This window comes from Notamacropus eugenii, chromosome 1 (assembly GCF_028372415.1).
Source record: "Notamacropus eugenii isolate mMacEug1 chromosome 1, mMacEug1.pri_v2, whole genome shotgun sequence".
Classification (NCBI taxonomy): Eukaryota; Metazoa; Chordata; class Mammalia; order Diprotodontia; family Macropodidae; genus Notamacropus; species Notamacropus eugenii.
Window position 1 is genome coordinate 63,267,196 of NC_092872.1, and position 14,559 is coordinate 63,281,754.

The window sequence follows — 14,559 nt, forward strand, 5'->3', positions numbered from 1 at the left end:
TAAACATTATCACATGCTAATTCAAGTACAGGCAAAACTGACAGAATTAAATCTCCAGTGTATGGTATTCTGTTCCTTCACTACCAAAAATAGGGTGATTAACCAGAAGTAGGACTGGAGGCACATCACAGCTAGCTTTAAATATTTGGAGGTCTAACAAATAGTAGATGAATTCAATTTGTTCTAGTTGGTCCTGGGGCCAGAACTAGAAGCAATAATGAGAACCAGTTGCAGAAAAGTAGATTTAGGTTAGATGGAAGGGAAAAATTTGAAGAATTAGAGCTATTCTAAAGTAAAATGGGTTGCCTTGGGCCCCCTTGCAATTGAGGACTACAAGGCAAAAAGTTAGATGGCTACTTTTTAGGAATGTTGTAGTTTTTTTATTTGGGGGGATATTTTTAGGTATGGTTTGGCTAAATGACCTCTGAGGTTCATTCAAGCTCTGAATTTCTATTATTTTATCATTAGAAGAACAGTACAGAATACATCAAAGCAAATTATGACCACCACCATCTTTACCTAGGTCCTCCCTTTTATGTAGTTTCCCAGACCTAATGGGTTCATCCAATTCTTTGTAGATTTTAGGAGAATAAATACCACGAAACAATATCCATATTCCAGTAACACTATTTTGGAATTGTATAAGCTGTGCTCCTTACCACTTACCACTCTTTTCCCCTTTTCAATCTGTCCTACTCACAACTACTCCAATCATACTAATTTTAAAACTTTGAGTGGTTCTTTAAATTAAGACCAGACACTTCAAGGCTTCTGCAAATATGACTAACCTAACTTACAGGTCTTACTCCTATTACTCATTTTCATGCAATTTACAAACTAGACTACTTATTCTTTCGTCATCTTGCTGTCTACTTTCCTCGCTCCCTGTCTTATCCCGCCTAGAATTTGTTTCCTTCACCCACCCCAATCTTTACCTGTCAAAAGCCTGTACTTCCTTCAAAATTCTTTGCATGTATTGACTCTTCCATGATTTCTTTCCTGATCTTTCCAACCAGAGAAATGAACTCTTCCAGAGACATGATCTCTTTTCTAAAGCCTGATAGCACTTGCCCTCTTTTTATGGTATTTATTTTATAAGTTTAGGACTGAGGATAGACAAAATAGGTAACCAGCTCTAAAATATAGTACATAGGGGAGTAACTGAGGAATAGATCTTACATTACTTTTTTATAATTTCATATATTTCTAATTTCAGAAAATTCTACTTCAGATGGCATAGTTAATTACCTCTAACATAAATCAAATTGCATTTGGTATAGGGAAGATACAAAGCCTTGGGTAGATAAGCAATATAGACTTCCTTAGAATGTAACAAATATATCATGTCCCCATGTCTAGCTATTTGTGGACTTCTATCAGATTGTAAACTCCCTTGTGGCAGGAATTATGTTTTATTTGTTTTTATATTTTCCATAGAGGGGCAACATGATATAATGGATACCGGCCATGTAGCCAAGAAAGAAGGCTTTCTTGGAAGGAAGGCCTTCAAATCCTGCCTGTGCCACGTATTGGCTATGTGACCCAGGGGAAGATACATAACCTTCTAATGCTCCAGGAAATTCTTTAAGGCTTTAGGTTGCACAACTAGGTCTATATCCCAAAAGAGATTTTAAAAAAAGGAAAAGGACATATATGTACAAAAATATTTACAGCAACTTTTTTCTGGTGACAAAGAGCTGGAAATGGAGAGAATGCCCATCAATTGGGGAATAGCTGAACAAACTGCAGTATATGATTGTGATGGAATATTGTTATGCTATAAGAAATGATGAGCAGGATGTGCTCAGAAAAATCTGGAAAGATGTACATGAACTGATACAAAGTGAAATGAGTAGAAACAGGAGGACATTGTACACAGTAACAGCAATATTGTAAGATGATCAACTGTGAATAACTTAGCTATTCTCAGTAATACGATGATCCTAGACAATTTCGAAGGACTCATGATGAAAAATGCTATCCATTCCCAGAGAAAGAATTGATGGAGTCTGAATATAGACAAAGCATACTTTTTTTTTTTTACTTTCTTGATTTTTCTTTCTTAGTCTATGTTTTCTTTTGACAACATGACTAATATGGAAACATGTTTTGCATGGCTATACATGTATAACCTATATTAAATTGCTTGCCTTCTCAATGAGTGGAGCCAGGAGGGAGAATTTGCAACTTAAAATTTTTAAAAATGAATTTTAAAAATTGTTTTTACATATAATTGGAGAAAAATAAAATACTAAATTAAAAAAATTTTAAGACTTTAGGTTGCCTCACAGTTCCAGAGAATTCATGCTGAAACATACTGTCCACCTCCTGATAGAGAGGTGATGGTATCTCAGAGTTCATGTTAAGATTTTTTTTTGGACAATGTAGGAATCTGTTTTGCTTAACTATGCATTTTTGTAACAGGAGGTTTGTTTTTCTTGTTTTTTATATGGGGAGGGGGAGATGGGAAGGAGAGAAAGCTTATCTTAATTTAAAAATAAAATCCTGCCTTTAAGGAACTCACATTCTAATCTGAGACGTCAGCCTGCATTGATAGAGGGAGTGCCCTCACCTGGGGAATATCTTATATCAGTGAAACCACCAGTCCTGCCCTCATCTCTATTGTAATATTTCCTAAAGACCTAAACAGTATATCCCACATAATGGCCACTTAGCACATTCTTGTATAATTGAATTGATTTAACTGAATAGAAGAAAGGGAGAGACCAAGTAGGGAAACTAATAGGCTCATTTAGTATTTAGCTCATTCTCAGACCATGAGAAACCACCTTCTATTTCAATTTTACATTCGGATGCATCTGTAACTGTAGCATCATTCTCACGACATGCATATGTGTGTATATGTATATGTATATATATATATGGTTATCTGTAACCAACATCATTCTCACAACATGCGTGTATACATATATATGATTATAAACTGCGAACCCTTACTACTAGCTTTTCCATATGGTCTGTGCTCTAAATATTCTGCAAGAGAATCCAGAAATGAAGGCACTGCTAGGCAGAATGTGGTAAATTAAGATATTCAGATTATTGAGAAGCAGTTTCCAAGGGAAAAACAAATAAATGCATAATTTAACATCTCATCACTTGCCCGAGCTTCTTCTTTTGAGGAATAATCGAAAATAAGGTGGCTGAAAACATCCCCTGCAAGGAAGCAATTTGGAACAAGCCTTAATGTTCCTTTAAAAGAAAAATCGTTGAATATGGGAACATCATTGTATTTAAAGAACATCAGCTGCCACACTTGCAAAATTTCAAATCCTTGAAATTCTTAATTCTGGAAGGCTATTCTCCACTTTCTTTTCTTGTAATTTTTTCATCACAAAGCACATTCACAGGGATTTTTTTTCACGCTTTTAAGACAAAACCTGGGGAGATTGGCAGGTCTCTCAGGGACCGCTTTTATGCGGTAAATACGCCTCATTCCTGGCTTCCTTTGTGTTCAATCTGAATTTGTTAGGGAGGGATTTAGAAAAAAGGAGAGGGGATGAGGGAGAGGGAGCCGAGTGAGGAGGGGGGAGGAGGGACGGGGGCGGGGGGATAAGGGAGGGGACCTGAGGAGGGGGAAGAAAGGCGAGGGGGCTGCGGCGGAGGCTGCGGCTGGGGCTGCGGCTGATCTTGCGTCAGCGTTGCCTAGAGAGAGACAGAGACAGAGACACAGAGAGAGAGGGACAGAGGCAGACGGAGCCCCGGAGCCGGTGCAGCCACCCGGCGGTGCCAGCTCCTCGGCGGGCTCTTTTCCCTCGCTGCCATGCTCCAGCTGCCCCTGCTGCCCCTTCTGCACTGCCTGGGCTGCAGCGCCTGGCTGCTGCTGCTGGCGGGGCCCATAGCCTCGTCGGCCAGTCCAGCCGACGACAGCGCCAGGAGAGGGGACACCTCAAGCTCGGGGAGCGACGAGGTGCAGCGCCAGCCGCACGACTCGTCGTACGGCACCTTCGCCAGCGAGTTCTATGATCTTCGCTACCTGTCCGAGGAGGGTGAGACTGCGGGTCCACGGTGGGGGGATGGGGAAGGGTGGGGGTGTAAGAAGGGGGGAACTGGAAGCAGGGGATGAGAGGGGGCTGGAAGTAAGGGATGTGGGGCTAGGAGAAGGGGATGGGGGTGGGGAGACCACTCGGAGATCCCCAGGGACAATGGCCCAGAGGGCAAAGATGAAGCTGGAGGGATTGGGATAAGGGGCGAGCTGGCCCCAGGGACTTCTGGCTGGGGGAACTGAGGAAAGAGATGTGGTACTGGGGAGGGGAGCAGGTGGGAAGGAGTAGGTTGGTGGTATTGGGGATCAGATGCTCTTGGAGCCTCTGTCTCTCTCCCCTCTGCCTGTCTCCTTGCTTTTTGCAATGCGGAGGAGGGGGGAGAAAGAGATGGAGGATGGTGAGCCTAGAATCCTCTGCAGGATTGGCATGGATTGGTTGTTCTCCGTGCTAGCGACAAAGGTTGAAGAGCCAGCTCTAGCTGCACTGACTGAGCCCTACCCCCTTTCCGCAGCGCCCCCCCCCCCCCCCCGGGGGCGGTGCGGGAACTGAGGCCAGGTTCACTGCCAGTGTTCTCCCCAAACCTCATCCAAGCTGCATTTTCGTATCCCTGGCTGTCGGGAGCTTTGAGAAAAATAAAAATCCTTTACCTTCCTTGAGTTGTTCAAAACATCCTCTTATTACAGTATCTTCTTAATATCATGTTGTCATTGTTTTCTCCCTTAGACATCACATCATGTCATCCTTCCCTGCTTCCAACCCCCCCATCCCCTTTCCCAACAATTTTATCCAGCATTTTTACCCACCTTCTGTGTGTCCTGCCATCATTCAGGGCTACCAGCCCAGCCCCTGTTCATCTAGTTGAGATTTCCTTTGTGTGGGTTTTCCCTCCAGCCGAGTCTTTGAGAAGGTTGCTTGCCTCAAATAGTGAGACCCAGCCTGCAATTCTTATTGTGTAAAAGATATATCTACCATTACAAAGAATATGAGCAACATTTAATATCTCCCTGACATCTTAAGAATTGTTCATTTTCTATAAAATGCGAAAAGAAAAATTTGAGGTTAAAATGTAGATTGTCGATAACAAAGGACATTTATAACCACAAACAATGATCAGAAACGGGTCCATTTCAGAAATTAATCAATAAATAGTTATGTTCTATAAATTTAACACACTGCTAGGTGCTTTATCACACCCCAAAAATGCATGGCATTATTCTTACCCACCTGATTAAGGACTGAGACATTCCCATAAAATGATCTGTTAACATGACAAAATTACATAAATACTATTTTGGTGACAGGCCAGAACTGCGATTTCATAAGGGACTTTCAATAAGAAAATTCCCTTTACTAATGCTGACTGGCAATTTTTCTATAATTTATAGTTTTAGCCAAAAGCTTAAATGGCTTGCCCAGATTGATAATTGTATAATACAGAATATAGTGAAAGGAACAGAAACATCAGAGTGGATTGGATTAGGAAAGGATTCAAATGGAATGTAGGATTGGAGCGAGCCGTAAGGCATATAGGCCATTAATGAACCAGGGAGGCAGAACAGCGTGAGCGAACACTGAAAGCAGGTATGAAGTGATATGTGATGGAGTAGGGGCTGCAGTGCGGTATATAGAACAAGGAGGGGCTCCTGACTGGTATGATTGGTTCATGTTAGAGAATGGTGGGAATGAATATGAATACGGCCTTGAAAAAGCAGAAGGGCGTAGATTGCCTGGATGTGGTAAGCAGTTGGAAGCCATTTTAGGTTCTTGTTTAGGAGCCTGACATGTACAAAATAGTATTTGAGAAAGAAAAATCCCGCAGCAGTGTGTGGGCTGAATTAGAGGAGGATGGAGGCTAGAGTCAGAAATACCAGTTAGGAAGCTATTGAATTATTCTAGGTTCAACTTATTTTTTTTTTGGCGATTTATTTTTCTCATATTTTATTCAAGGGCAAGAGGTACAGGTGATAAGAGAGAGAATTCCAAGCATGGGAAACAGCTTGTGCAAAAGCATGGAGCTGGAATGTCATATATATGGGTGATAGCAAGAAGGTCAGTTGGACTAAAATATAAAGTATTTGAAGGAGAGTGATGTATAATCATTCTGGAAAGATAGGTTGGAACCCAGATTATAAAGGACCTTAAATGCCAAACAGATTAACCAGTTTCCATGGCAACAAGGCAAGAAGGCAAGCATTTATTAAATACTAACTACAGCTAGGTCCTGATTACTGTGAATAATGAATCCCCTGAAGTGCTTGCTTTATTCTGATTTTGAATTTGCCCTGCAGATTTCAATTGGTATCATCTATCATATTTTACATAATTATAACTTCTAATGATACAAATTCAAATACATATGACCACTTCTGGTGATTCATTATTTATACTAATTAGGATCTAGCTGTTTTTACCAGGGACCATACTAAGCACTGGGGATGTGAATACAAGCAAAACTGAAAGACAATTATTATTTTCAAAGAGCTTACATTCTAATGAAGGAAGAGAACATACAAAAGGGACATGAAAAGGTGGGGAAGTGGAAGTGTGGGAGGAAGGCATGGCATAGAATGAAGAACTAACCAATAAGAGAAGAGGATGATCAATGCAGAGAGATATTCCAGAGGTATAGCAGTGGCTAGATGTTCCAGGATGAGGAGACCCTAGCACTGAGGAAAGTTCCAGGGTAAGGCCATGGTGACAAAGTCTAGAAAGCTTGAAACAGAACTGGGAGGGCATTTATTAAATATATCCTTTGTGCTAGACACTGTGATAGCCACTAAGGATACAAAGAGAGAAATGCAACAGTTCCTACCTTCAAAAGTTTATATTGTATTGGGGGAAACAAATGTATACATATATATACAAAATACATGTAATTATACACAGAATACATTAAAAATTAATGAAATTTCATCTCAGAAGGAGACACAAACATCTAGTGAGATCAGAAAAGGCCTTTTACTGCGGATTGAAACTTGAACTTAGCTTTGATATAAAACAGATTCTGAGAGGTCGTAGTGAGGAGGGAAGACATTCTGGATTTGACAAATCATCTATGCAAAGGTGTGGAGGTATCAGTTGTGAAGAATAGAAAAGAAGGCTGATTTGGCTAGAATATAGAATATTTGAAAGAGAATATTATATAATCAACCTAGAAAGATAGGGTGGAGTTAGATTGTGAGAGAATTTAAGTGCCATACACATAAATTTGCAAAAGGGAGGCACTGGAGTTTCCTGAGAAGGGGAATGACATATTCAGGTCTGCATGATTTGGCAACTGTGTGCATGGAGAAGGAAGAGACTGGATGCCGAGACCACTTAGGAAGCTTTAGTAATAGTCTAGGTGAGAGGTGATGAGGGCTTGGACTGGCATGATTGTGGTGTGAGTGGAAAGGAGATAAGCATGAGAGATGTTGAAGATGTAGCATTCACAAGAATAAACTAAATGCTGCTTAATATTGCTTTAGTATTCTGTTCTAAGAGAAAAGAGGCAGAAACAATGAGTAGAGAAATAGAACATTCCACTAAATGTAAATGGATTTAATTCCACAACTAAATAAAAAAGGTTTGAGAAATTTTTTAAAAAACCAAATATATACAGGAAACTTAATTTTTTAAAACATTCATTGTAATTGGAAATAAAAAAGATGAGCCAAAATTTGCTTACTGTAGCTAAAACTGCCTTGAACATATATTTTAATTGCTATTCCTTAAAAAGGAACATGTAATTATTGTCAGTGGAGTAGGATATAGATTTCGAGCTTGAAGATAACCATAGTAGGCATGCAACCTAACCCCTTCATCTTATTTCTTTTTACACAAATTTTTACACTTTTAAAAATTATAAACAGATTTATTTTTTAAATTACCATGCATTCATTTTTCTCTCTTCTACTTCTCCTTCTCTCCCATACTGGGGTGGGGGTGGGGAGAAAAGAAAAACAAACATTTTTAATAAATGTACATAATCAAGTAAAACAAATTCCCACATTGGACAGATCCAAAAATGTGTGTTTCATTCTACATATTAATTCATCACATCACTATTCAGAAGCAAATTGTATTCTTTCTCATTGGCCCTCTAGAATCATGATTGGTCATTGCATTAATCAGAGTTCTTAAATCTTTCATAATTGTTCATTTTTGAAATGTTTCTCCTGGTTCTGCTCACTTCAGTCTGCATCTGCATCAGTTTATACAAGTCTTCCCAGCTTTCTCTAAACCCATTTCTTTCATCATTTCTTATAACACAATAGTGTTCCATTATATTCATATACCATAATTTGTTCAACCATTCCTCAAGAGATCAACCTTCTCATTTTGGAGATGAGGAAACCGAGGACCAGAGGGATGGAAGCATAATGGTACAATGGAAACAATTTGGAATCACAGCAACTGAGTTCAAATTCTGGTTCTGATCCTTAATGTCTGTGTGGCCTAGAAGTCGATTAATTTTTTTTTGCCTCAATTACTTCATTTATAAAATGAGGGGGTTAAATTAGGTAAAATCTAAGTCCTTTCCAGTCTTTCATTCTATGGTTTCTATGAAAGGATCTCTGAAATAGGAAATATAGATGCTTCGATTCCAAATCACAGAATCTCTGAAGTGGAAAGTATCTCAGAGGTCATTTAGTTATGCCTGAACAAAAATCCACTGTACAACATACCTTACAAGTTGTACAACAACCTTTCCTTCAAGATCTCTAGTGAGTGGGAACCCTCTATCTCTTAAGGCAGCCCATTCCATTTATGAATAGTTCTCATTATTAGGTACAAGTTTTTCCTTGCTGCAAGCTTAAATTTGCCTCAAGTCATCACTCCTAATACTATCCCCTCGAACCAAACAGAATAAGTTAAATCTCTCTTCCACATGACCATAGACTTTCAGACACTTGCAGATAATCAATTTGTTCCTTCTCACTCTTCTTAAGTCTTCTTTTCTTTAGGCTAAGCATCCTAACCCCTTCAAGTAGTCCTTTTACAGCAAGAGGCCTTAATTATCATGGACGTCTTCCCTTAAATAGTCTCCCACCTACAAATGTCCTTTAAATATGATAACTAAGACTGGATACTGTACTCCAGATGCAGTCTGATCAGTGCAGAATACAAAGCAACTAGATCTAGACACTGCCTCTCAATGCAACCTAAGATTATATTAGCTTTTTTTAACTATTAATATGTATTGAGCTTATAGTCCACTAAAACACTCAGATCTTTTTCATATGAATCACTTTTTAATCATGTCTTTTCCATCTTGTATTTATGAAGTTGATTTCTTTGGATCAAAGTGTAAGACTTTATATTATTCCTATTAAATTTCATGAAAGTTATTTATTAGATTCAGTTGATGTTCTAGTCTGTAGAGATAATTTTTGATCCTGACTCTATATGTTTATTATCTCTCTTAGTTTTGTGTCATCTGCAAATTTGATAAGCATGCTACTTGTGCCTTTATTCAAGTCGTTCTTAGAAATAGTAAAGCCAAGGATAGATCCCTGAGAACCACTTCTTTTCAAGTTATCATTGAACTATTTTTTAAAAGAAATTTGCTTCCTTGCATTTTTAACTTTCTAGATTACTTCATTTGCTATCCATACTTTTTGCATTTGTGTAAATACATCTGTAATGGTGGGTTTTATTGCTCTCTCCTTTCTTAGATTTACTTGTCTTTGAATATCTGGGGTGTCTGTCCTGTAATCTTCACTTTATGTTGTAACTACTTTCTACAGTATCTAGCTTGGTAGACAAACATAGGCAATTTTCTCCCTCCTCCTTTTTTCTTATAAGCTGATTTAGATTTGATTTGTTATACTCCAAACAAATACATTTGAAACCATTCCTTGTTAGGAATCTTCCATCCTTGCCCAAGAATCTAGCATTCCCATATTTTAAGTCATGGTCCAGAAATAACAAACCCATTTGCAGACACCATCTGCTTAGCCCCAATTTTCTTATCTTTTCTTTACTGTACAGCAATAACTAAATTAGTACCCATATCCTAAGGTCTCATATTTCTTTTCCAAGACTTCCTAGTACTTGGCAACATTGTCTAGATTCCTTCTAGCAAGATTATTTTTGCTTGTATGAATCAGATGAAGTGAACAGTAGTCTTCTATTTTTATAAGTCTGGGAAGGTCACCACCATAATCTGGTTGTGTGGATACAGAAGAAAAATACTGAAGACTTCCTTATTATTGTCAGGTGAACATCAGTCTGTCTTGGGACCCTATCAGCAAAGATTTACTAATCCCTAACACTTATCTATCTTTCTTTTGACTTTTACTCCATCACTCCATGGAAAACACATAGCACCTCTCACCTCACAGGGCCTAGCTCTTCATGAAGGGCCTAATGTCTATCACTTAGCTCCAAGTGCTCAATGGTCCTTAATTTTCTTCTCTGTGTAAGATTCTCCCACCTTCTAATCACTTGACAAGATTCCTCTTTCTCACATTAAATCACATTTTTTTTGAAGCCTTCTTCCATTTTTCAAATTCACTTCCAATTTGGAGAGTGGAGACCCACTTTATGTTTTCTTCTAGGAGAACATAGATTAACAGTTGCTTGGTAGTGGCAGAAAGGCAAATAGGGTACATTCTGCAAACCCCATTGCGTGTTTCTCCCTACTTTCCATGCTTTCAGGACTTTATCAAACTAATAATTCTTGTAGTTAACTTTCTTATAGAACTGAAAATAATAATAGTAATAAAAACTGAAGATAATGTGACCAAGCAGTACTTACCCCCAAATAAAATATGTAGTGATGCAACGGAATAGTCTGGAAAGATAATATGGAAATACATGATCAAAAAGGACATAAGGATATTTCTCTTTCTCTCCAGAAATGATTCTTTTTAAAAAGATGATTTCATATATATTTTTGTTTTTATGTCACCTACATTTCCAACTGTATCACTCCCCACCTCCCATAGAGCTTCCTTTAAATAAAGGAGGAAAAAAAAGGAAGAAAAAGGTTTACCCAAATTAACCAACATATCAAAAAAATCTGGCATCATATGTAACATTCTGCACCTATGATCACCCACCTTTGCAAAGAAGCAGGGGGAGGTACAGTCTAACATTTCTTCTTCAGCCAAGTGTGGCCACAATAATTTCATGGCATGTAGCTTCGATTGTTTAGTTTTTGTAATTTATGTTGTAATCATTATATGTAATATATTGTATGTGTATATGTGTATATGTGTACATATGCATGCACACACACACACATTTTCCTTTTCTGCCTACTTCACCAAAAGTGACTCTATCTAATTAGGAACATGGGGTTAGCCTTATAGTCTAACCATTAGTCTAGGTATTTCCCAAAGAAATATTTCAGTGGATTTGTGATCTCATTCCAATGTTGCAAACTGCAACCTTTCCACATTGTGTCATCCTGTGTGACTCATCCATGTTCTCCAATAAATCCTCCATTAAAGGTCTGTACAACATGCTGGGACCTCCCTCTAGGTGACAGGGCACCATGCAGATTGTCCATCTGTTTTTCCTCACATTCTCTACATGACCATTCACCTTCTTTTCCAAGGATACATCCCATGTATAATATCCTTTAGGCCACTTCTTGCCTGCAAGTTGTTAGTGGTAATATGGTACAACCTGTTTACACCCACCATACATCTCTCCTTGCCCTCCCAATAACCTGCAATTTTGATGCTTTGGATATTGTAGTATTTCCTGATTCACCAACATCTAGCATCACCATAGAAATAGTGATAAAAAGTTTTTGTTTTAGGGAAAAGCTTTTGGACATTGAACATACTAAGAAATTTTTCCAAATAAATCTAGTTCATTCTCTTCCTACAGTTGAATTCTGGTCCCAGCTCATCAACCATGTGCCATATCTGTCCATGATATACATATTGATGAACCATCTAAATGGATTATGCATCTAACTGTGTATCATAGACTGAAAATTAGGCATTCTTCATCCACTTGATTTTTCCTATATGGGTTGTTAGACCAAACTTATTTTAAGTGATTGTCAATATTATTTAGGAGACTTTGTAGTGTTCCAGGATGTGATACAATCAGCACAATATCATCCTCAAACAGGAACATCTGGAGGACTTCACCATCTCTAAGGAATCCCTCTTCCACTTGGACTCTTTCCTGGACATAGTCCATGAAAATGGCAAACATTTTTGGTGAGCATATGACTCCCTATTTTATTCTACACTTGATATTAATAATCAGAGATTTATTTTAAAAAGTAATTTTGTGGTTACATCTATTAAAGTATCATGTGTGCACTTAACATATGCATAGGAGACATCTTGTTGGTGAAGAGCCTTTAAAATAATTAAATGATTGTCGACAAAAAATAAATACAATGTTACTTTGTATTTGCTACACCTTCCTGTCAAGTGTGTCATGTGGTCTGCTACAGTATATAATTTGCAACAGCCTACCAATTCTCATTTCATTTTTGCATCTCAGATATCATGGATACATGTAGATCATTTTAATGAAAAAGTTTTAACGATGGAAAGTAGGTATATGGATCAGTACCCTTCTAGGTAGTAATGCTGTCCATATTTTTTTTCCAATCATTGTGTCTTTCCCTTTTCCAAATGTCTTGAGAATTGATCCCTCAGTGCCCTCAGAATTTTGTTGCTTCCATCATAGATATCCTTTGTATATTACATCTGCACCCACCACTCTTTCCATTTTCATTTTCTTTATTGACATTGCTACTTCTTCATTTAGCAAATCAGGGATTGTGGTGTTAGAATTCAAATATAGTTGTTGCACTTTCATTGATGAAGGAAATTATTACAGGAAAAATTTGACAAATATTTTCCACTTTTCAGCAGTTTGTTGTTCTTCCAGTTTCATCTTTAAATACTCTTTGGATGATCTGGAATAATTGGACCTCACACCAACTTTCTGCAAATTTAATTTCCTTCCAATACTTCTAGCAGTTTTATCTGGGGATATTGATGTAATCTTCCACTAACTCTTCCTTAAGGTTTAGTGAACCGCATTATATTTTAAACCAGTGCTGCTCCTGGCCACCACATTCCTCTACTTGATAAGGAAACCAAGTACTTATTTAATAAGGCTCTTCTAGCCTCTTCATTTTGAAAATTGTTTTACATCATTTAAATTTTCGTAAGAAATAATAACAGCTCATGTCATTGACTTTTTCTTTTCTCTTTCCCATTTTCAGCATCAATAATTTGATTAAAGAGATCAGATTTAAACTGTATCAATTGTATGTCATAGCTTCTCATCTTCACCTTTTCTGTCAAATACTAATTTTGATCTTTGCTCTAACAAGTCAGTGGCCTAACTGTATACACAGATGGATGATTTAGAAATGACTCCCATATTAATGTGTAATTCCTTGTCTGTTAAGATACGCTCATTTCTTTGGGGTTGGAAGAAGAATTTCCATGTTCAATACCTTCTAATTGTCTTCTAGAAAAAAAATTTTCATGATATATGGACCTTTTGCTTTTGTGAATTTTTACAAGCTTTTGACCTTTTTCATGTCTATCCTGAGCCATTTTTTCAACATATTTTTTATCTGCTCCTTATGTCCATCTCTGCATTGAAGTGCCCAAGTGTTAGCATATACATCTATTTTGTTTTGAGGCTCTTACTGAATTTTTCATAGAATTTTCTGCCTCCTCATTTCAGCAAGAAATACTGGTACATAAGCTAAAGTTATCTTCACTGTCATCTTTTTTGTCCATTTCCATCATGAGCACTGCAAAGACAGATGACTAAGTGTCCCATGAAATGATGTTCCTTGATGCCTTTGGATAGATCTATTTGCCTCTCCCAAGTTCTCCCAGGAGAACTTTTAAGCCATACTCATTTAGCTGCAACGTCCTTATATGTTTTGGAGTTTTTATAGCAGTAATATCATATTTCTATAATTACGTTTCTCCAGCAGCATGTTGATGTGCCATTTTCTAGACAAGAATCACATATCTAAATTACCAATATTTGTTACTCTATTACAATGGAATAATATTATAATTTTTATGAATGGTCTAAAAATTATGATCCTTAGCACTCTCTAGCCCTTTCTGGACATACCACCTAAGTGCTGCAGAATCAGAAGGGCTCAAGACAGAGCTATTTTGTATTTTTCTTTATTTCATGAGTTACCATGGGCTAAGAATTCATCACCATGTGGACAGCCTATTGGTAATGAGCCTTTACATACTTATCTATGCAAGTCCTCAAACAGAAGACACAGTCTGGCAATGGACTATTCTCAAACACTTTTTCCGGCATGATAGACCCTGCCAAGGCTGGCACTCTGCTTTCATAGCCTTCGAGAATGTAGTGTTAATGTCCATGCCATAGTTCAATCTCAGAGTGGAACAAGACAGAAAAATAATACAGATAACGCATAGAATCTTGTCAGTGACAAAATTGTGGTCTTTCAATACACCAGAAACAAAGGGAAAGACTGTCACTGAATCATAGTTTTATGAACTGAGCTATTTAAAACAAAGCATGGAAAAATACATTGTTAGTGAAAACGATGCATATAAAAGCTGCTGAGATGAATTCTAAA

The 14,559-nt window shown here is 37.7% G+C and overlaps 1 protein-coding gene across 1 annotated transcript in view; it reads left to right on the forward strand.

Moving 5' to 3' along the window:
• The first annotated feature begins 3,664 nt into the window (after positions 1 to 3,664).
• The window catches only part of FRRS1L (ferric chelate reductase 1 like), a 41,232-nt gene continuing 30,337 nt past the window's right edge, over positions 3,665 to 14,559 (forward strand). The window contains exon 1 of the mRNA XM_072604322.1: positions 3,665 to 4,007. Within this exon, the coding sequence (XP_072460423.1) occupies positions 3,782 to 4,007 (226 nt within the window). The 5' untranslated portion in view covers positions 3,665 to 3,781. The remainder of the gene's footprint in view (positions 4,008 to 14,559) is intronic.